At 36.6% G+C, this 24,275-nt stretch overlaps 1 protein-coding gene across 3 annotated transcripts in view; it reads left to right on the top strand.

Annotated features, from left to right (window-relative positions):
* The window catches only part of PLXDC2 (plexin domain containing 2), a 413,295-nt gene that overhangs the window by 187,092 nt on the left and 201,928 nt on the right, over positions 1-24,275 (top strand). For 2 of the 3 annotated variants that reach the window (XM_007447295.1, XM_007447296.1), the window contains exon 3: positions 13,769-13,915. The exons of the other annotated variant lie outside the window; for it this stretch is intronic. In XM_007447295.1, the coding sequence (XP_007447357.1) occupies positions 13,769-13,915 (147 nt within the window). The remainder of the gene's footprint in view (positions 1-13,768; positions 13,916-24,275) is intronic. 3 annotated transcript variants of the gene reach the window in all.

The following is a 24,275-nucleotide window of genomic DNA, read 5'->3' as shown; positions in this document are numbered from 1 at the left end:
AGCAGGAATTTGTCATAAAACTGTTATGTAGCAGACTAGCAACTGTCCCTCAACTTACTATTGGGAAAATAGTATAAACTTTTTTAGACTTTATAAATGTATTTATAAATTGGTCAGGGAAGAGACTGACCTAGGAAGAACCTGGAGCCTGAGGCTCAAGTCCAAGCCCGGAGATCTTTGAAAGCCCTTTAAGGGAGTTTGCATTTCTCTGGGGCCCAATGCACTTCCTGGGCATTATTTGTACTAGGAACAGCTTGATCCCCAGAGGACCCTCAGAGGCTGCTTCCTGGAAAAAGGATTAGAAGATCAATAATATGTAAATAAACTCTGCCACCCACATCCCTGCTCTGAGGAGGTCACTGCGGGCTCTCTGTGCCTGCACAATAGCCCTTCAGCTACTCATAAGAGTGACCTTAGGGGTTCTTTAGAGCCCTGTACCAAGAAACAAATAAAGCACATGCAAATACTCATTTGCTAGATTCATTATTGTCGCTTCCAGGGGAAGTGGGAGGGAGTTCGGCTTTGAAGATGGAAACCATGCAGCTTTCCTAGAGTCCTTTTGAGTACCTTATACTTTGTCAGAGTATGAGAAATTCTCTAGGCTTTAGCTCAGCAGTTTTACGACCAATATTTTCGAGTCTTTAAAGATGTTCTAATCAACCTCTGAAGAGGAAGGGAAAAAGCACTGTGGCAGTGGCCTCTGGAAGTCAGGTATCATAAAACCAAAATGGAAAAAAAAAGACTCAATGTTTTCTTTCCTTTGCAAATTAATGGCACTTAAAAATATGCATCATCTACAAACCCTATCTTTTCAGAAAAAGAAAGCATTAACAAGAAATAGAACATGATATTAGAGTAAATGATAGGTGAATAACCAAATGTATCTTTTTAAAAAATTCATCAAGTTATCTTTGTCTTTTTCACATTTTATTCTTTGAGAACCACTGTATTATGAATTCTTTACTGTGGATCTAACATTTTTGTCTATCATAAATGCTTTGAAAAGTATGCAAACAGGTTATTTTTAGGTAGCCACTTTCCAGAACTCCTCTATTTAAAAGATTAACCAGCTAATGATTTTATTGCTTAATAAAATATTCTGGGGGAACCAATCACTTTCCATTTTCAAGGCAATCTGTTGGTTTTTCTTCCTCGGCTTTAAAAATTATGCCTGTTATTCCTCTACGTGTTTTGCAAACCATTGTTGGCATTTTTTGCAACAAAAACCTCTAGGCCATCATGAGTTATGTAAAGTCTCCACTACATGAGGGGACCAAATTTGTATTGGATTTGGGGAACTATGCCCTACATAGTAGACTGCTTACTCATAAGTCATCAAGTCAACAAAGCCTAATGCAAAGACCTGGATTGAACTTTGGATTTTATACTAGTTGTAACAGAACACTGATGTGTTGTTTGTTCACACCTGTTCTCACTAGTCTGATTCATTGGAATGTTTATTACATTCTTTGCTCTCTGAGTGAACCTAAGAATTTTTTTCCCAGTCCCTTTCTCCACTGTCTCCTTAGTCTCTGGAATAATCATGTTCCGTCCAGAGTAAAACCCAAAGATAACTTTGACATAAGCTCTCTTCATTTTTTTAACCCAGGTTGTTTTTTATTGTTTTAACCATTAAGCAGTATTCTGTTCTGAATTTTATCTACAATTTAACAGAATTCAAAATATTAACTGGTGATTATTTCTAAGCAACGTTTATGCACAGTGTAGATCAGTGAAGAGAACTACTTGGATATCTAAGCCCAGGCAGAGGAAATCCATGAGCATATGGGAATTCTCTACTTATAGAAGTATCTGATATATGTAGACTTCTAATGTAAGACCATTCAAGTAAGAGTTCCTGTCCTGGTTTCTTTTGAACTTTTCATTTGAGATACAAAAGTAAATCAAGTGGCCCTAGGGTTTGTTATTAATACAATCACTTAATGCCTGTGTCTCCCACTAGACTGTAAACAACATAAATGCAGGAACTGTGTCAGTTTTGTTTACTATATACTTTTTAAAACAAAAGTCTCCTGAATAAATGTTTTTAATGTCCTAATATCAAAGGGAAAGATTTAATCTAGAAAGGCAGCTGGTTGATATTTGAAGCAAACACCTGGGAACAGAAGAAGGCTGCTTCTCTGGGAGTGTCCACCCAGGGCCCTCAAATGCCAAAGACAAGAGAGAACTGGTCACTTCAGTCACATGTCTAATCTTGTCAAAGAAAAGAAAAAATTAAGTAAAGTGGTATCATTTCAGGAAAATGGCTCAATTTGTGTTTTTTGTGTGGCTCAGGTATAATGATTAAAAATGCATAATGTTAAACTTCCATAGCTAAATCTAACTTCTTTCCACGGAGTGCGACTTACAATTAGTATTGTGTTTGGTACAGTCACGTTCAGTTTACCACTGCTTCATTGTCTGCACTGCGTGTTTATGCAAAGCCTGATGATTATGCTTGCAGACTGACTAATGATCTTTAAAACTGTGTTGATATCTCAAAGTGATTGATGCAGCACATTCATTGCATTTTTGAAGCTGCTTTATCTTGATACTTGTTTCAAAGCTAGTATACCAGGTGGGGGGGGCAGGGGGAGGGGGACGATGACACATAAAATTGTATGTCAAATGAATGCATCCAAAACCATGATATGAGGATTCCAAATTTATACTATTTGGGACATGTACAGATGCAACCTATGAAACATTCAGAAAGCTCCCGATCGGAGAAATCAGAAATTCTCCAGATCACATATCCATTAAGGAATAGAAATCTGGACTCAGCCTTCTTTATTGAGATCGTCAACACTGGAACTTTAAGGATCATCATTTCCAAAACAGATGGAAGGTTATTTATTATTCCTGCAGTTCTCTGGAATGTAAACCTTACTGTGTGTGCTTTGGAAAGTACTAAGCTCAGCATTTTAAAAGGTGAAATTCTTAAATTTTGGTAAACTCTCTAAGGATAAGTTGAATTTTTTAATATATTTCTAAAGCCTTGGTTTTGGTATGATCATATAGATATAGAACATGTTCAGTTACAAATTGGAAATTTCAGCTAATAGGTGATGTTTCCCAGATGTGTCTGCACGTTGGGATCACACTGCACCCAGCCCGGATTCTGATTTAACTGGTCTGGAGTATGATCTGTGCTGTGAAATTTATAAAAGATCTCCAACTGATTCTAATGTGCAGACAAGTTTGGGAACCGCTGCTACAGTTCAAGGGCATTCATTAGCTCATGGCATTGTCCTCCATTGAGCGCTTATTCAAGTACTCAGTGAGAGAAAGTTAGAAATACAGGTGTTACTTGAATATGGGAGGGCTTCTCAATTAACATCTGGTTACTCCTAAGGCCTTGTTCTGTGACCATTGGTATGCACTGTATCTGGAAACCAGTGATATTTATTTTCCTATATTTGTTTGTTAGCATTTATGATGACATGTAGATACGCTGAGTTCCACTTTAAAATGTTAACTGACATAGCTACTTTCAACCAACCATCCAGGCTGTCCAGTTATCCTGATTAAATGCTGCAGGGTCAGTTTTGAGTCTTCTCCCTCTTAAATAGTGGGAAGTCTTTTGGATTCTTCAGTCTTTCTCACAACAGCATCTTCCCTTTTGTTTTCCCTCTTAGTAACCTGGTTAAGCTGTTAGGGTTTTGTTCTTGATTCTTTTATTCTTTTTTAAAAAATAATGAGTTAATTAATTTTTATTCTTTTACTCTTTATTCTTATGATAGCTTCCAAACCAATGTATGATTCTAATCACTCCCTTCTCCAGTCCATCCTATTTTCTAGATTGTTCCATCTAAGTCTACACTTCATCCATTACTTCCAAGGCTCTCATTTTACACAGAATCAAATTCAGACTTTCCAGATTGATGTTCAAAGGCTTGCGCAATCAAAATTCTACATATCTAACTGCACTCACTTCACATTACTCCCCTATATGTGTCTGTTGTTCTAGTTATTTTCTGTAATCTTATTAGTATTTTTCTGCTCATTCCCCTGGGTTCAGACCAGTCCCTCTGGGCAAAATCGCCCTCTCAATTCGTTCCTCAAGGCCCAGATTAAATATCATGACTTCTATGAGCCCTATATTTTATCACTAAAACTGAATGAGATTTTTTTCCTCCTGAGAAGGCTTATAAAGCTGAAGCTGCCATTAGTACAGCCTTTATCTTATGCTGGTCTGGAGTAGAGAGATTTGAGTACCTGCACTATGTCACTCTGTTGCAGGTTTCTGGAGAGCAAGGACTATATCATAAACATCTTTTGCCCTTCACAGCCATCAGCTGAAGACCTCCACATACATAATCAGTGCATCATAAATACTTGTTAGCTTGTGTGAGTGACATCTGAAAGAAATGGCTGTAAATAAATAGGCTGTTTTATAGCATCTTCCTACATTAGACTACGTTCACTTGAATATTTGACCTCCAGGCATTTTTCTTACACTTTCCAGCTAGTTCTTAGGAAAGTGAGAAGCTCATAACATTGATTTTCCCTTGTGTGATTTTGTAGGACAGAAGCAAAAAAGGAAAGCATGCTTCTCAGACTGCACTGAAATAAAATCTCTCCTAAGCTATCTTGTAATTTTATTGCAATGTATAAATACCAGCTTTATAGATCTAAGAGGGAATCTTTCTGCAAAGTCAGCAAAACCATATTGTGAAAATATTTGTTTGAATCTAGAATTGGTAACTTTAAAACAAAACTTCAACAGATTGTGCTTTTCTTTTTGCTTCTTTATTTTTAATGGCTCATGAAACTATTGCAGCCTCTCTCCCTTTGTTCTGCCCTTGTTTGACCTGTACATCAGCTACCTAAAGTTAAGTTAGTTGGCAACAAGATTTTCCTTCTTCTAAAATGTGGTCCTGGAAGAATTTATCATTTGAAATGGGCTTTTAAAATTCTTATTTAGAAAACAATAGGAAGATTTACATTGTTAAAAGTACCTCTATGCTAAATGAAAGCAACTACAGATTTTTTTTTTTAGTTGAAGCTACCCACAGGTATTGTCAAAATAGTCTCTCAACTGAAGTGGAAATGATACAATATCTCCTAGAGGGGTCAAAGTAACTGTTTATTTATACTTAGCAAAACAGCTCAACCACTCAGGCATAGAAAATTTGCATGGCATGATGGGTTAAAAATGGCCCCAAATTCCTACAGTTTATCCCATAAAGAGGTAGGATCTATCTTCTCACCTCTTGAACCCAGGACATGCTTTGTAACTTGTTCTGATCAAATGATGGAATGGAAGTCACATTAAGCACCTTCTAAGCAATGCCTCCAGACACTTGCAGCTTCTGCTCTTACTTGGTTGGATTCTATCAGCTTGGGAATAAGCCCAATCTGGTCTCCTTGGGAATGAGATGTCACAATGAGAGAGAGACCCTAAACATGTGGCCAAGTCCATGTGGAACCAGCCAGTCCCCAGCTGACATGAGAAGTGGCCACAAACCATCAGTGATCCCAACTGACACCATGTAGGACAGGAGCAATGCCCAGCTGCACCCGGTCCTAAACAAATGAATGGTTGTTTCAGGCCACCAAGTTTGGGAGTTGTTTGTTACCCAGCAATAACCACTGATAGAGGTGGCATGAGGGGTTTTGTAATAGGGCATGGAAATTTCAAGAATCATAAACTGAATAGTGAATAAAATATATTTATAAATAAATTGGATTGGTTTGTGTGTGTGTTTTTACTTCTTCCTTGCTGTTAAGAAGAATCTACCACTGTAACATCTTTTCTAGGAGGTAATAAAGCCGAAGTAATAAGTAGCTTGAAAAATATAAAGAAGGTCTAAAACTTACAAATCTATATATTATCTATCATGTACCAATGTTTACTATCTAGAATACAACAGTGAACCCAATAGAGGGAGAGATATTTTAAACGGGGAGCAGGGGGAGGCAATAATTTTTTTTTAAGTCCAATGATAAAAGTTACAAAGGAAATTAAAGCAGACTAAGAAATAAAGCATGACAGAATAGGGGAGGACCATTCCGGGTGCATAAAAGAGCAGGTGAACAGTATGGTGTCAGGGAACATAGCGTACTTGTGGGACACCAGGAGAGCTCGTGGGGCTGGTGTGGCATGTGACGGGGAGGACGAAATGGAAGGGGTGGCTGTGTCAAGCCCGGTGTTTGTGGGAACAGTAACAGTTACCTTTGAAATGAGATTGACCAGTTCATAGGGGGAAATTACCCAACTTTTCCACAAATGTTCGTTGTGTGAAAATTTTCAACTGAGTTATAATTTTTAGAAGTTGCTCCAGAGTAAACTTTTCCATAGTTCTTGTAAAATTATAAATATCTCATTTTTTTTTCTAAGAGATAGGCCAAGATAGAGAACTGTATGGATTTTCAAAAAGCCCTCCTATATTAGAAAGCTTGAATGGCAATTTTGATTAGCACTAGAGAATGACATGAAGTTTCAAAGGCAATAAATCTAGGGCTTTCTTACAAATCCAAACTTAATAAAGGAACTATCTGTATGTGCTATGGACTGAATTCTGTCTTCCCTAAATCTGTATGTTGAAGCCCTAACCCCCATGTGGTTATATTTGGAGATAGGGCCTTTAGGAGGTAATTAAGATTTAATGAGGTCGTTAGGGTGGGGCCCTATGGGATTGGTATCCTTATAAGAGGAGGGGAAGACACTAAAGAACTTTCTCTTGGCCCTTTGAGGACATAGCGAGAGGGCAACCATCTACAAGCCAGGAAGAGAGCTTTCACAAAAACCAAATCTGCCAGAACCTTGATCTTAGGCTTCCCAGATTCCAGAACTGTGAGAAATAAATTTTTGTTTTTTAAGCCACTCAGTCTCTGGTCTTTTGTTAATGGCAGCATGAGCAGACTAAGACAGTATGTTTATAGTGTCCGAGTTCCTGCCCCATCATGAATGCTACATCTAAAATAGAAATGTCCATATAAATTATGATTGTCTTTTTTGATTATCAGAATGTTTTGTGGTCCCTCACACCATTGTTGTTTCTTTCTAGTTGATTGGAAAAATACACCAAGAATTATAGAGAAATTCAGTAACTGTAAAATGATCACACATTTTATGCATCACAATATATTGTGCATTTGGAAAATAATGCACACAAATACAAGACCTGTGATTTTTTTAGTTTGCACAGATAACGCATAGTGTTCTCAGGGATTCGTACACTCCCTGCAACAAGTCTGTTAATTTGCCTCCAGTCTTGGGGCCAATCTACAACTTACCAACAAGGATGGTTAAGTACCTATTGAAATGGTACTATACTATACAGTTACTATAACTAGCTACCTGTGTTGGTTCTTCAAACTGCACACATATTTCTTTTGGTGGGTATCACTTAAATAATGCAGACTCTTGTGACTCACTCACCCCTAGCAGTTTCTTCCCATTTGCCTGTGGCTTTAGAATCTCAGAACCTTAGCTGAAAGGAATTTTAAGAGACACCTATTTGAATTCTGTATATAAAGTCCAGAATCTACAGTGACTATTTAGAGGCAGAAGCTGTACTTCAACCCAAATATCCTTTGAGCTATGTTATTGTAATGCTAATTTTGAGCTTTTTAATAGAAATTTCATACACACTTTTAAACTTTTTTCATGCGTGCATTTTTTCCCTAGGTTTTTGGAGCCTTCAGAGATCCCTTGTAAGTTGGCAGTGCACCTCTTTAGCAACCACTGTATGATTAGCCATCACTTGCTTGTATTTGTAAAAGATAAATTGAGATGTTAATTCACTCAAAACTGCCCAGATTCTCTCTCTGGCCTGTGCTTTTTCACCTCTCTAAAACTGGAAATACTCTCGCAGGTTTATTCTTGAAAAGGTTAAAAGTTTCTACCCGGAGCAAATTAAAGTATACTGGATAAAATATATCCAGGTAGAAAATACTGTTTGTTTCATTTAATAAATGAATCAACACAAACACATACCAACACATTCCAAAATGCCTGGAGATGTAGGCAATCACTTAATTGAATTATAGAGCTTTGATTTTGTCATTATTTTGAAAAATCATAAATGTGTTATGCTTCCTTGGCCATACAGTTTACCTCTCTCTGCATAGCATGAGAGATGATTTCATCTAAGAGAAACAGTTACTGGGAAAATGAAAACTGTTTTATGATGGAAATATTGCTGGAATCCCATATTTTATATGTCACATAGTAATCTGACCTCACGATAAATTCACACACACACACACACACACACACATATACACACACACCAATTAATCCTACATTCTTGGGTGTCACTTAACTAAATTCTTGTGAAGAACTGATAAAATAAATAATACCGGGCTTCCCTGGTGGCGCAGTGGTTGAGAGTCCGCCTGCCGATGCAGGGGGCATGGGTTCGTGCCCCGGTCCGGGAAGATCCCACATGCCGGGGAGCGCCTGGGCCCGTGAGCCATGGCCGCTGAGCCTGCGCGTCCGGAGCCTGTGCTCCACAACGGGAGAGGCCACAACAGTGAGAGGCCCGTGAACCGCAAAAAAAATAATAAAATAATAAAATAAATAATACCTACCAAAGAGTCATGGACAAGATATTGCTAGGGGGATAGACCATGCTGCAAATAGATCAAGTAGGTAAAAATCCTTAAAGAAATAGCAGAGGCATCTGTGAGAAACTGAAGATACATAAAAGATATGCATAATGAGAATTGGTGCAGTAATCTGATATAATCAACAGGAGATAGAGGAATTGATTTTAATTCTTCTGACACCATAACAGTAAATTTAATTGTATCCCATGTAATTGTTCTGAGTGTCTGAAGAGGGTATTGCTGTACTACTTGCTGATGTATATTAAAGGCTATTTGAAGATAATATGTAATTGCTCCTATTGTGCTGAAATTGTGTGGGACTAATTCAATAATCCTTTATATTCTGTTCATATGCTTTTCAAATGTGCGTAAATATGTTGGTCGAATTTCATTTTTCGGTAACCCAGTGAAAGAAAGCTAAATACTCTCATTGGCTTTTTATTAACAGAGACACTCATATGACCTATCTTCCTACACCACATTCCCTGTAGGTCACCTCCCTCTAATGCAGGTGAGAAACGTATTGCCAGCTCACTCTTTTTCTCCTTTTGTTATTGGATCATGTCCTTTGGTTTCTTATATCAACATGATTTTTTTAGATCACTGTTTTTTAACTATTTGTTTTTGAGGAGTTTTATATATACAAGTAATATTTTTAAATAGCTTTACCTTTAAATGTACTATATGGCCCTTGTGAAATCATTTACATAAGAATGTAACATATTTGGTTACATTACATTACATTATATTACATATATTAATACCTGGCAAGAACGATTCAAATTATAATATTTCTTTATTTATTATAAAACTATCTTTGAAAGGTAACTGATTGATTAAATGCTAAATAACTTTACCTGAGAACTTTGACTATGTTTTATATATCCATATATTTCAAATGACTAGCACAGTGATGTTCATACAATATATTCTTGATTTTTTAAAAAAAATTCTTAATGAAATGAATTTAGAGTTCAAATGCTGTTACTACATAGGCAGTGTGAGGCATCCATAAGAATTATTCAACATAAAATCAACTTAACACCCATGATAGAAGAGAAGACAACCTTTGGGTTAGAAATTGTGTAAACTGATTGTTGCAGAATGGTTAGGCTACAGTTACAAAGACTTTTTCTCTGTGCTTTTGGTGTATGTCCTCTGTTTACAGCTGTACATTTCCAGACATGTTTGAAAAGCATGGATTTATAGGATTTATAGCTACCTATTGTGCCATCTACTTTCAGTAACAGTTGGTTTCCTAAATGAATTGGCAAGTAGGCATATCACAGTAGTGTTTTGTTTTATTTTTTATGATGTTAGAAATAGTTTGCAAGAAAAAAAAAAAAAAGAGTTTGCTTCTGAGCAGAATAGGAAAATATTTATGCCTGAAGTGGCTTTTGGCAAAGCTTTAAGAACCATTACGCCTATAAAAGACAAGATATGGTTTGAATAATTTAGTAGTGCTAAGATGTCATATTTTTGAGACATCTATTTTATGGCTTTCCTGAATAACTGAGCCAAACACCTCTCCCAGGAATTTAACAACTTTTGTCTTTAAATTCCTAGGTAAACAATAAATTGTCTTCCTCTTTGAATAAAAGCTGCCATGACAACTTGGCAAGCTTGGGCTATAGAAGTCAAACACCAAGAAGTCAAAAAGCTTTAACTTTCAGTATTTTCAAAGATTTTATGTTGTTTTGAGAAGCTCTGATTTAAGTGAAAATGAAGGTGTATGCTCACATAGCCTTATCAGTAATTGTAATTACTGATTACTGATAAAAAATGTATATTTTTGCAGCGAATCCATTGTTTAGCATAACAATACTCTTATTCTTTATGTTAACTTCAAGACTGTGTCTTGATTAATTACAGGGATTTAGGGGTTAAGGGAAATACCAAAATCAGTTTAGATATGTTGATTGCAACAATTATACTGAACTCTATACTGAAAGTTGGTGATATTAAAGAAAATATCTATCTGGCAATTGTATAAGAATTTGGCAGCATCATAAAATCTATTACATAATTCATCTAAAGATTACATCTCTGACCTCAGCTTTATAAAAACACTAGCAATAGGGAAAAAAGATTAAATTTTTAATTTAAACTCATTGAATATTTTCTTCAAAACCACCCTTTTATACCATTCACTGAAAAATCAAATGAATCATTGTTGTTTGTTATTCAGAGTTGATGATTTCTGGCAGGTTAAATACAAGTTTTCATTCCTTCTGTGTGATTTGCAAGACTACCAGATGCGAATGTGAGATGTTTGTTATCTAGATCTATAAATCTGCAGATAAGGTTGTCTTATTCAACATTGCTTAAGTCTCTTTTCGTGAAAGTTAAGGAAACTTGTTTGTCAGTTAGGGTTCTTTTGTTTGATAATAACTCAACTCAAGGTGTTTTAACAATAGAAGAGATTTAATGGTTCATCTAAGTGGTTGAACAAGCCCAGGAGTTGGTGCACTTAGATATACTTGGTCAGGGATCTGGCTTTTTCTTTGCATTGCTTATGGTTCTGTCCTTATCTATGTTTGCTTTATCTTCAGGCAGGATTCCCTCTTGGTAGAAAATGGTGGCAGTAGTTCCAAGTCTCATATTTACACATCTCAGCAATCAGAATCAGGGAAATTATCTCCTCTCTACCTAATCTCCAAGATGTCTCACTAATTGGTCCTTCTTAGATTATGTGCTCATCATGCCCACCAACCATTGTTGCCAGTGGAGTGACACCTGTAGAATGGCTTGTGCCCAGTGTCAAGGAGGGTACTTACCACTGAAAGCTTCCAATGGTGAAGCACCAGACAATGAGAAGGAGTTTAAGGCACAACTACAATGCTTGTTACTCTCCTAGAACCCAAGCAATCAGTGTCATCACGTTCTGAAAGGGAGGGCTGGAAAATCATTAGGATAGAAGCTCTCTTGAGTTTCGTAGAATCTTATTCCTACTCCTTTTTTTGTATCTCCTTTTTTCTTTTTTCTCTGCAGAACTTTCTTATCTTTCATCGTGGGTATACTCATAATTTGTACATGATACCTAGAGTTTAATTGGAGATATAGGATTTTTTTTTTTAATTTACTGTTAACATTTAATCAACATCTTTTCTCCAGATGTACATTTGGGGTCATATTTTTTCTTTTAGGCATGAAGCAAAATCTATTTAGAATATTGCTTAGAATATTCCTTTCCTTCATGTAGTCTTTTATATATATATATATGGTTGTCAATGGTCCTAGGCCCTATTTCAGATGACAGAGCTAGTAAATATATGTATTTATCTAACACAGGTATAACGCAAATCTGTTAGTATTTCTATATATATATATATATATGATGACTTGTGAAAAGGTACATGGTATTCTTATTTTGACTGGATTTCAAGAATAATTATATTTTATTTAATTAGCACTTAAATAATAAATGCATTAGATGAAATTCAATCCAAAAATTTATTATTCAAATCATAGACCCTCTATTCACTAAACATTAATCTTACATATACCTGAATATTTTTTAATACATTCTGTTTAGTGACTTCTCAAACTGATAAGCACATTTACATTGCATGATAAAACAAACAACAAACAAACAAAAAAAACCTAATTGTGATTCAAATTAGTCAAGAATCATGTGATTTTTCTAGGTGTTCCTCAGCAAAATTGCTTTTTAAAACATTTAAATCTCTTCATTGAGTGAGAAACCTCAAAAATAAAGGTTTTGTGACAGGTACCATGTTGATATCAATAATGAGAATTTAAATAAAAGTAGAATTTAACAACCCAAATGATAGGGGAAAGATGTATTATCTCAATTTCTAGGACCATTAAATGAAAGCAGCACCTAATATAACCCAGTTTAAAAGGAGAAGTTTGAATTTGTTGTCACTCAATAGTAATTACAGTTCAGGCTTTCAGAAAATACTAGTTCCAAAAGTGACATTTTTTGTTTGGGCAGCAGCAATCAGAGAGAGCCCTAACATTACTGTTTTAGAAAAGACTATTGTACACAGATTGTTCATTTGCCTTTAAGTTTTGTCTATATAACAGTTTATTTTAAAGAGGCTTATTACTTTTATATTTTTAAATCTAATTCACTTTCCTTAGAGGTTATTTAATTCATTTGGCTATTTTGAAGAATACTAACACTTCTAATTTCAGTAGAATCATTTTTGTTTGTTTGTTTGTTCTTTTATGAATTTTAGGAACACCTTTGTTCTTTTTTTTCTTTTGAGGGCTTTTTTCTTCTTTTTAATGAAATGCTGTGTAACTCTAAATCATATAAGTTTGATATATAATGATTTAAATGCTTCTGTAAGAAGAGGGTCAGGAGGAAGAAAAAACATTTTTTGATCCTAGGACAATAAAGGTATTACAAAAATGTAACTGATGTGAAAAAACATCCATTAAATGTTGCACTCTGAATTCACCTGAAAAAGAAAAAAAATGCTACAAGTAGATTCATCTTAGAGGTATTATTTTAAGTAGCAGTCAGTATCAACACAAAACTTATAACAAGAACCACGTATGATTACCTCTCTCTTTGCTTGCCACAATTCTGACACACTCTCATTTTTAGGGTAAAAGAAAATATTTACACAACTCTAGGGAAAAAGCAAAATAAACTGATAAAATGGAGAAATTTCAAGAAGCCATAGTCAAAAGTAAAATGTACTTTTTTACCTTCTAAAATAGAAATTAGAATGCTTTAGGCAAATTTAGCTAATACTGAGTAGTCACTGAAAAAAATTAATGTTTCTCTTTTTTTCCTACCTTTATTGAGATATAATTGATATGTAACATTGTGTAAGTTTAAGGAGTACAACATGTTGATTTGATACACTTATATACTGTAAAAGCTAGCCACCATAGCATCAGTTAACATCTCCATCACGTCACATTATTATCATTTCATTTTTGTGGCGAGAACATTTAAGATCTATAATCTTAACCTTAGATCCCCAGAACTTAATCGTCTTATAACTGGAAGTGTGTACCTTTTGACCAACATCTCCCCATTTCACCCCCTTCCAGCCCCTGGTCACCACCATTCTAATCTGTTTCCATGAGTTTGGCTTTTTGAGATTCCACATATAAGGGATATCACTCGGTATTTATCTTTCTCTGACTTATTTCACTTAGCACAATACCCTCAAGGTCCATCTGTACTGTCCGTGTCCTTGATGTGCATTATTCTTTATTATTATAGGAGGACACAGATCATAATTACTATATATCTCGGATATATGGTCCATCTGATTCTGCCAGCCGGGATTTGTGGGTGAACATAGACCAAATGGAAAAGGACAAAGTGAAGATTCATGGAATACTGTCCAATACTCATCGACAAGCTGCAGTAAGTGCTTTGACATTTTGAGTTTCTTTTTCTTCTTCTGTAAAAAAAAATTTGCTTTAATTGACATATTAACATGGTTGTGATCACTTTTCAAGTATATTAGTTCTGCAGTTGCAGTTTAGATTAATAATTCATGTAAGATGTTATAGAAAATGATAAAGAATTATTTTGAGAAGCCACCATTAACTTAACCATTAATTAATTAATTAACCATTAATTTCTCCAGTAAGTAGGATGAGTTGCATATTCAATTTAAAGTTGTGATTTATCTTGGATGACTTTCAGTTTTCATGTAATTAGAGAACATGCATGTAATCCATGCATTTAGAGAACATTTTTAAAAAATTACATTAATTTGCTATCTCCCCTTTTACATGAGTTTATTACCCTTGGTCTGAAAAAGATTTAACCAGAAACATTCACAATTCAGATAACACATGTAGACCAAATTATGGATTTATGTGAAGAAATTTAATATAAAAGAAAATAATTATGTGAAGAAATTTAATATAAAAGAAAATAATTAAATCTAGAAGACTCCAAACATATTTTAAGTCTGAGCTTAAATCATTTACCAGTGGTGGTTCCTTAAGCAAACAATTTAACTATTCTGAGGCACAGTTTCTGAATCTATATAGGGGGGATGACAGGAGATATGAATACAAGCCTCACTTAGCTTACATGGTCACTGATATCGTGTTCTATGTGTCAGGTTGAATGCTTCCATGGATTAGCTTTTTCAATCTTCACAACAATTCTATGATTTAAATATTATAACCACCTAGGTATTGAAGATACGAGAACTTAATCTTGGAAAAATCAGCCTAAGTGTCTCCTGCTAGTCAGTTCTGTGACTCAGGTGTTAACCTAGGCAGTCAATTCCCCATTCAAAATGCATGTGTAAAAGTTATCACACTTGGTTCACAGAATGTTCTTTGATAATCACTTTATCAAAGATGATGCCTGGTTTAACATTTTAAAAGTTATTTGGTTTTGTTGCCATGGATTATAGTGGTGATCTTACTATCAGTGAAGCCATGTCTTGTTCAGTTTATCATGACATAAAGAGAAAACAAAATAACTTTAACATTTCAAGGGCTATTGCCATTATTGATACAAAGATAGAACTAATAGAGTAATGGCCAATCTGATTTAAAGAGGCATTGATTTGATAAATGTAAAATATCAAAAATTCTGGCCAACAGCCTTCATTGTATATATGTAGATGTTCCTATGTCAGGAGATTGACTTCTAACAGTTAAAATGGAAATTAATTGTAATTCACCATGATGACTCATTGAGGCTGAGAAGCAAACGAAGCAGCCACCTCCCCTTGATGAATTCCATCAACCCTTTTCTTTTCCATATTCAAGCAGTCTCAGAGAAGATGACAGATTCAGAAATGATTCACTGTCTGGCTTAGAACAGGTCTTCAAAAGAAGAGAAAATGAGAAAGATTAGATTAGGACCATGTTTTTTCAGGAATGTATTGCATTTGACAATCTTCCCACTATATTGCAGTCCCTAATAGTGTAAAATATACTTTGTAAGAGTTCGAACGTTTGCGTATCCACATTGAGATTCCATGAAGTGGCCCAGTTCTGGTGTCGGCCACTGTGGGTGATATCTGTAAGCAGAGAAAGAAGTTCATCAGTTAAAATATTAGCTGATTTCTTCTTACACTTTCTCTTGTGCTCTCCCAAAGGGGAGGCAGTTCATGTGTCCTGCCTTTCCTCAAAGAAGATTGGTTTCTCTTTGGAATAGGGTTTGATTGGCTGCCTTGTAACAGCTCTCTGATAGTCTCAAGAAATATTATGATGATATAAAGATGCATTTTTTTATAATTGTGATTTTGAGAGTGACAATGTTTGTTGCTTTCAACACCAAAGGTTGGCTTAAACACAAATGGAAAGACTTGAGCTTGTAACTTATCTGGTGTTCCATGCATTGATTTTTAAATATATATCACTGATAGAAACCTTTATTTTAGCTACTCTGCACTGGTTTTCCATGAGAATCTAAGCCATTGTCAAATATTTCTTAGTGTTAGAAATTGGCCCTGTACCCACTTTCTCTATCACCACCAACAGAACATACATACACACACACACACACAAGCGCTCACAGGTACACAATTTCCATTTACAACAATAGAATTGATAATATTACTTAGTTACTTATTTTTGGAAAAATTTGCCACTTGGACACCTTCATTTAAGGAGTTTTATACCTTGGAACTTATAAATTTACTTAGTAGAATATTTTATAAAAATTTTGTACATTCTTTCATAAGTATGATAGTTGAATATTAGTTTGAAGATTTCCAAATTGTAGAGAGTGATCCATTTTTTAATATTTCTTCAATTGGCCTCCACATCTTTCCAATCCTGCCTTGTTCTCTTGGCTCCATTTCTATTATGCCACCCTTGGAGTAGAACCAGGTTTTAGAGGCGATGACAGAATTGTAGTGTTAAGATATTGCTATGGCCAGGGGCTCAGCGATGCCCACATACACCCTCTTCCTCCTGCCCCTCTTCACACACAGCATAGGCACCCAGCCACAGCTACTCTCCCCACTGTGATAACTACTGAGAGGCTTAACCACAAGGGATAATGGCAAATGGGAAACAATGATTCACTTCACTGATTAGGTTCCCTGAAATCATAATCATCAAAATCCTTGATGCAAAGCTCTCTGGTAGTTTGGCTGGAAACAGGATTTAACTTTAAACCCGAAGGGAAGAGGGGGGTTTCTTAAATCTTACCACCAACTGATGTAATTTGCATACCCAAAGGCATCCTTTCTGTCAAAAAATTAGACAAAAAAGAGAATAGAAAGATCTAGCCTAGGATAAGACTCAGGGGGCAGTCGGCTAACTAACCCAGCCCTGGGCCAACAGGAAAGGAAGTGAGAAAGCTGAAAACTGGATTTCCTGAAGATATAGTTTCCCTCCCCTTTTTCCCAGCTGAACGGGTCAGAGGAAGATATGGGAGTGTCTGACCTGGAAACGTAATTTTTTAAAGAAATATTTTCCCCTTCACCACCATCATTTGTAAATGTGGTCCAAACAGTATTTTGGAATCTTAGATTAATTTTCTAGAAAAGGAGGAATGTGGAAATAGAGTAAGAGTTTTCTCTTTTCTCCCATCCACAATAATATCATACTGTCAGAGCAGAGCAAAACTTAGAAGTCATTTAATTCACATATTTCCCCTGCCGAAACACACTGATTTCTCTTTCCTTTTATAATGTAAAGTAAAATGATTAGTATTTACATTATATATATATATATATATATATATATATACACACATATATATACACACACACACACATGTATATGGTAATTTGATTACATGTTCCTTCAGATCTCCCCGTTGTCCTTTTTGTTTAAATCTCTCCATTGTTCTTTGTAGTTTAAATAACATTTCTTAAATCATATTTGCAGTAAAAACAGATGTTAAAACCTAGTTTTACAGTTGGACACATTAAAGGAAGGAGCATGTCTTCATAGATAAAGAAAAGTGAAAATTTTGTATGATTCCCTATCATATGACAAGCAAAGAGCCAAGCCCCTTACATTCAAATACTGGTACTTATTTGGGTTTTTTTGTTCCTTATTCAAAGTCCTCAGTTATCAGATTGCAGATCTAGAAGTTTCTAACTACAAACCTAGGAACCAGTCCAGACTTATTTTTCCTTCTATGAGGACCTTCAAATGCCACAATTTTGAGATTTTCTTATGTACTGTTAGATCCATATATTTTAGTTTATTGCTGGACACACAGTTTGATTCAACAACCAGACATGTTAGAATTATTTTGTCTTTTGAAACCACAGTTTATGAAATTCTTATTCACAACTTCTGGAGAAGTACCTCTGTCCCAGTAGAAGGAGTCTGGGGTTATAGACTCCTTGGCTCCTTATAGACTCCTTGGCTCCAAAACTCATTTTCTCAGATTCTGGCCTCTTGGACCTCAATTTTATAACCTAGAACGAAGGGAAAAATGCCTGCTTTGACAACCTTCCGGTGCTACTTCAAGAATAAAAATGGGGCTTCCCTGGTCCGCCTGCCAATGCAGGGACATGGGTTTGAGCCCTGGTCTGGGAAGATCCCACATGCTGCGGAGCAACTAAGCCTGTGCACCACAACTACTGAGCCCATGCACCACAACTACTGAAGCCCGCACACCTAGATAGAGCCTGTGCTCCGCAACAAGAGAAGCCACCTCAATGAGAAGCCCACGCAGCACAACGAAGAGTAGCCCCTGGGCTTCCCTGGTGGCGCAGTGGTTAAGAACCCACCTGCCAATGCAGGGGACATGGGTTCGAGCCCTGGTCCGGGAAGATCCCACATGCTGCGGAGCCACTAAGCCCGTGCACCACAGCTACTGAGCCTGTGCTCTAGAGCCTGCGAGCCACAACTACTGAGCCCATGTGCCACAACTATTGAAGCCCACGCGCCTAGAGCCTGCAAAAGAGAAGCCACTGCAATGAGAAGGCCACACACCACAACGAAGAGTAGCCTCCGCTCGCCACAACCAGAGAAAGCCCGTGTGCAGCAACGAAGAACCTACACAGCCAAAAATAAATAAATAAATTTATAAAAAAAAAAAGAGTAGCCCCTGCTCACCGCAAATAGAGAAAGCCCGCACACAGCAATGAAGACCCAAAGCAGCCAAACATAAATAAATTTTAAAAAAAGAAAAAGAATAAAAATGAGATATGAAAGGATGCTGAAAATAACAATGAGGTAGTAAGGCATTGATTTTTGAGAGTCCTAATAAAAAATAGTAACACCCAAGTAAGTTAATTCCTAAGTAATCTCTAAGAGTCTCTTTCTACAGACAGATATATATCTATATATCTATATAATATTTCTATATAATTTTCTGCCAAGAAATTGCCAGTCTGCTTTTTGCCAGACATAAACATACCCTGACTTTAAAAAAAAAATTTTTTTTTAATTATCTTTCTATATGTTAGTAAGAAGATTGATTCTTTGTATAAGAAACACTAGCAAAATGAAGTGCTGCTCTCCTATGTCTCCGTCATAGAGCAGGTAAGGTTTTTGATGAAACTGGTATAGTTTTTGATGGTGGACTGTTTTAAAATTTAAAAATTGGACTGTTGTCTGTGGGGATCCTCAGACTACTCAAATAGATACAGAAAACTTCATTAAACAAAAATTAGGCTTTCTGGAGGTATTTTCTTTTTTCCAATGAAAATAACGTCATTTCGACTAGCATTTCCATAGCTCTTACATTTCCATAATGTTGGTGTTGGGAGAGCTATATCTGGATGCCTGTGGTGACTTTAGTCAACTGTTTTCTCATATTGCACCATTTCATTTTTTCTGCGCATCAGAAAATCTGTTGATAAGTGCTTATTTTTCTAAACGATTAACTCAAAAGGCAATTTAATTTGCTATCTCTATTAGGCTATTATCTAGACCACATATTTTTGCCTGAGTCCTGTTCGCAGTGTCTAACAATAAGTTGCTTTTATTTATTTTTATTTTTGACTGGTTGAATAAACTTGCTGCCTTCTGTCTTGTGAGTTGTTTCCTTTCAGTAAGACATACACAGTTCATCAACCTGGCCTCACTTGTCTTCATATATGGGATTTTCCTCTAGTTTAATAACAGACTGGGATGAGTTGTGTCTGCATGTGCCTACCTTAATTTTGGTTTAATTCATTCATTTTACTATTATTATCATACTGAAATCATTTATCAACTTTGAGAATATCTGTCCTGAAGAAAGTATTATTTGAGGGCCTTTTATGGAAAAGAAAGACCTTCTTTTGTTCCATTCCATAAAATCAATATGAGCTCAGAGTAACTGAGCTCCTCTGCATGCCAGGCATGTAAGCTGGTCCACTTCCCTCAAAGTGCACAAGTAAGGATGTAGTCCCTCTTCCACCGATGGCATTAATGACACAGGTTGAACATTCACATCTATATTTTAGACATGGAAGGGACTTTGGAAATTCTTGAAGATAGTGGCCTTGTGAAGTTGTGTTCAATGTTTATGCATATTACAAACCTTAGTTTTCCAAAGCAAGAACATACCTTCTTTTTAAAACTTATACTTGAATTCATCATATTTCAGTTCAATTTAATCTCATTTCTCCAATATTGTGTCTTTAGTAGAGGATAGGCACCATTCTTTATATAAAGTTAGTCATAGGAAGTAATCGTACATTCTCTGTTACCAATGATGGCTGTAAAAAAAATCCTAGATAGATAAATATCTACTCGACTTTTTTTTTGTTTTGTTTTGTTTTTTTGGCTGCGTTGGGTCTTCGTTGCTGTGCACGGGCTTTCCCCAGTTGCAGCGAGCAGCGATTCTTCGTTGCGGCACGTGCGGGCTTCTCATTGCGGTGGCTTCTGTTGTTGCAGAGCACGGGCTCTAAGTACGGGGGCTTCACTAGTTGTGGTGCACGGGCTTAGTTGCCCTGCGACACGTGGGATCTTCCTGGACCAGATATCGAACCCGTGTCCCCTGCATTGGCAGGCGGATTCTTAACCACTGCACCACCAGGGAAGCCCTCTACTCATCTTTTTAAAGTCACAAGTGAGATGAATACTTAAGGTTTCTGTGAAACCCTCTTGGAAGGTTTCACATTAATCTTTTATAATTGTAACGGCTGCTAAAAAGGGACCCTGAAGCCAGGCAGCCATGTCTCAGGTGGAATGAATAAATCCGTTCACTCCTGTCTCTCATCCTAGATTCTCTTCTCAGACCTGTTTTTAATCATCCTTTCTGAGATCTCTCTAGGACCCCATGAAGACTTAACAAGGGTTAATTTTAGATAACATGAGTGTAAAACATATTCTCATCCTGAAGTTATTAAATGATAAAGCTTTCACAGGACTCTTTTGCAAGGAAAATGCTTTGTAGCACAGAAAAATTAGCAAAATATAGATGGACTATAATGTTCCTTAAGAGTAAATATAACTAAAAGCAAGTAGGTATAATTCTTGTGAAAAACCTTAAATTGTAGAAGGTGAAAGACTTAAGACATTTTGGAATTGAGATTTCCTGAACAGGTTAGTATTTTAGTATCTTTTAAAAATATATTTTATACCTATTTTCAATATCCTTTTTTTTTTGTCAGTTTCTTCTTACTAAATTATAGCCTGTGACTTAGGTGGTGGATGATTACCCTAGGCAAAATAGTCAAGGTCTCAACATGGTTTGTTTATAAATTGCCTTCCCATCAGAACTTCTGCTGTGCAGCCCCAGAAAGTAGGTGTCTCATCCTTTTTTCACTGAAGGTGCTCTGTTCCACTCCAGTGGGACCAGAAGTAGAACACTTTTAGCCACTCTCAATTAATGATAAATTGCCAGGAATTTCTTGTTATGCAGCCACTCTCTGAGAAGAATTGCAAAGTAAGTTTTGCTCCTGATAAATAGGCTGAGTTTAGGCACCTGAGCCCTGATCCCTGCAGAGCAAACTGTAGATATGGGTAGGGTGGATAAAGGAGCAGCTCTTGGAAGCTGTGTTCAGAGGCATCAATTTACTTAGCTTGTGAAAAATCCAAAAATTGCCAACTATGGCAAAATGTTAAAAGCTGGTGAATCTGCATAAATGATGTAGGGGGCTCTTTGGATTATTCTTGTAACTTTAATTTGAAATTATTTCCAAGTAAAAAGTTAAAAAAAAATAAAAGAGATGTTAGCAGAGGAGGTTGAAGAGTTAAAATTGGACTTGGCCTAAATTTTGATTTCAACCTGTAGTCAAGTTTTGAATGATTTAATCACCCTTCCCAGGAGCTCTGCCAGCACTGAATTCCAAATCTTAACACATTGTTACCAAGCAAGGACTCCCTACCTGATGTGCATAGAAGCCAATACTGTGACACCTTTGAGAAAGGAAACAGCTTTATTGCAGGTTGACTGGCAGGGAGGCAGGCAGGGCTTAAATCTGTCTCAGATCCAAGTTTGGGGCGAAATTTAAGGGGTTAGGGGAATTTCAAACTTGGAAGCTGATTGACTAGTCTCAAGTTACTTGTGCTGCTGGGAGCTGGATTTTCCTTATTGAAGGACTTCTCACTTCGTAAAGGGCACCAGTGGAAGCATTTCTATTCTTTGAGTTCTGTAGACTGAAGAGTCTAAGTTCCAGGGTCAGCCTGGAGGCCTGGGTTCCTGTCTTGCACATGCGCACTGCTGTCTCTGTAAAATAACTCCAGGTTTGATTAATCAACAACCTGATTGAAGGGAGCAAAACCAATTTAAGCTGGTCAGTGTTTTACGTGCTGTTTCAATGTCAGTTGAGGGGCACCTTGATATAGTATTTAAGCATGTGGACTTAGAAACAGGCTGCCTGGATGTGAGTACCCGCTTTTGCCAACAATAAGCTGGGTGACTTGAAGTCTGTTATTTACTGTCTGTTAATCACTTTCCTCAGCTGTAAAATGGGAATGACAATAGTACCTACTTTCTAAGGTTGTTACTAGAATGGAATGATTTAACATTTGTACAATGTTGAAACCCTGGCTACTACAGCTCTATTGATGTCTGTTAAGATCTATACTGACCATCGTCATGTGAGCATTTTAACTTTTAAACAGTCATTTTCCAGTGACGGGAAAGAAGAGAGGACAGATTATAATCAACCGAGGCAAGGGAGGGCATTTTCAAACTGTCAAGGATGAACTCATAGGAATACTTTTCCTGCCCTGTCCAAGTTTCTGGTCAAGGGAGTTACCAGTGTCATTGCCCTCAGGTGTACTGGGGCTGCAAAGAAGTTTTGCAAATCATTGCTTTAAAGGTGCTGGGCTAGGAGGTACCTCTATCCTTTACTTCCTTAAATGGAAAATTTCAGGTCAGTTGAGTGCTAACAGATGAAGTGAAATGATGTTATCCGGAATCAAGTCTATTTATCCTTTTAACCCATTTCACGCTTGTCAAAGCTTCCTTACAGCACTGTTTTAGAGTTTCAAAGACCATTTATATGACATAAAGCCTTGACCACTCCAAGTGGGATTCCTGGGGCAGTCTCAGTAGCTCTGGGAGCTTGTTAGAAATGCAGAATTTTAGCTCCCTTCCCCACCCCCCACACCTACTGAATCAGAATCTATTTTAAACAAGAACCCTAAGTGATTGCCCTGCACACTCAGGTTTGAGAAGCCTGGTAAAATCACTGCCTTGTTCCTAGAGCAGCATGAAAAATTCAGAAGTGACGTCTGGTTCTCCCCTTCCCCTACCTGCCCTCCCAGGGCTTCTTTATAAAATCCTGTTTTACTTTCTGTGCCTCTGAACAGACTTATGTTCTGCACTCCGCCTGAATGGTAAATAGTCACATTAATTTGAATGATTCTCAAAACATGCAAGTATAGGCAAGCTACTGTAAGCCAAGTGTTTCTGGGAACCGTGCAATGGGAGAGCTCAAAAGATATGATGATAATTCACTTAATCTCAAGTTCATATGAGCAAGCATCAGGAAACTGCAAAATGTTTACATTTTGCTTTCTAATTTACCTGTAGTCCCATGCAGAGTGTCATTCAATATGCGGGGTTAATTAAGTTCTCAGTTCTGTTATGAAAAAAGTGCTGAAGCAGTTAGAATTTCTAACTCAGAAAATCAATTCAGTTGATGGGCTTTATTTCTAAAAGGAGCCACTCCCTTCCCTGTATATTTGCATATTGATTAGTGCCTTTCCATGGACATTTTGATATTTTAATTAGGTTTCCAGTGTTTTCAGTCACTGGATTAAAGACCCATGTCCTGTTCACTCCTCCCGGAGTGTGAGAGTTCATTTAAAATTGCATTTTGTAAAAATCCTACATGGTAAGACTGTTTTGAGCCATCCCGCCCTGCAGTTATTTTATTTCTGGAATATACTCAGCTCATTTATGGCCTAGAAGCAGGATCTTACTTTAGGGTATACCAAAAGAAGCTTGCACTTCTGTCAACCACATGGAAATGCCTCTGCATAGTACATTTTCTCTCTTTAGTAGTTGCTTGTTGTGGAAACTTACTGATTTAAATTTTTCTATCTATATCTACATACATATACATAAATATATTCATATTTCTATCATTCTACTATCTTTCAGTTTATGTTACTTTTATAAGTGAATATATTTGTTAAATAGGGGAATAAACCAGTGAAAGGCCATTACCATTGACAATTGTAAAAAAATAAATAAATCAATGTTCTGTAAGTTTAGAAAATAGGCCCTTAGATCTATCCTTGGAGGATAAGAAATGGAAGCATCTGATCCTCAAATGTGCAAAAAAGAGTAGTTCAGTCTGTACCCATTATCTGGTGAGAAGGGATCCACCGTGTTGCCATCAGACCTCAGTGGTGTGCAGCTCACTACAGCTCCACCCAGCATGGCACTAGTC

This window comes from Lipotes vexillifer, unplaced genomic scaffold (assembly GCF_000442215.2).
Source record: "Lipotes vexillifer unplaced genomic scaffold, Lipotes_vexillifer_v1.1 scaffold297, whole genome shotgun sequence".
Lineage (NCBI taxonomy): Eukaryota > Metazoa > Chordata > Mammalia > Artiodactyla > Lipotidae > Lipotes > Lipotes vexillifer.
Note: the sequence above shows the minus strand (reverse complement) of the source record. Positions and strands in the feature narration are given on the sequence as shown.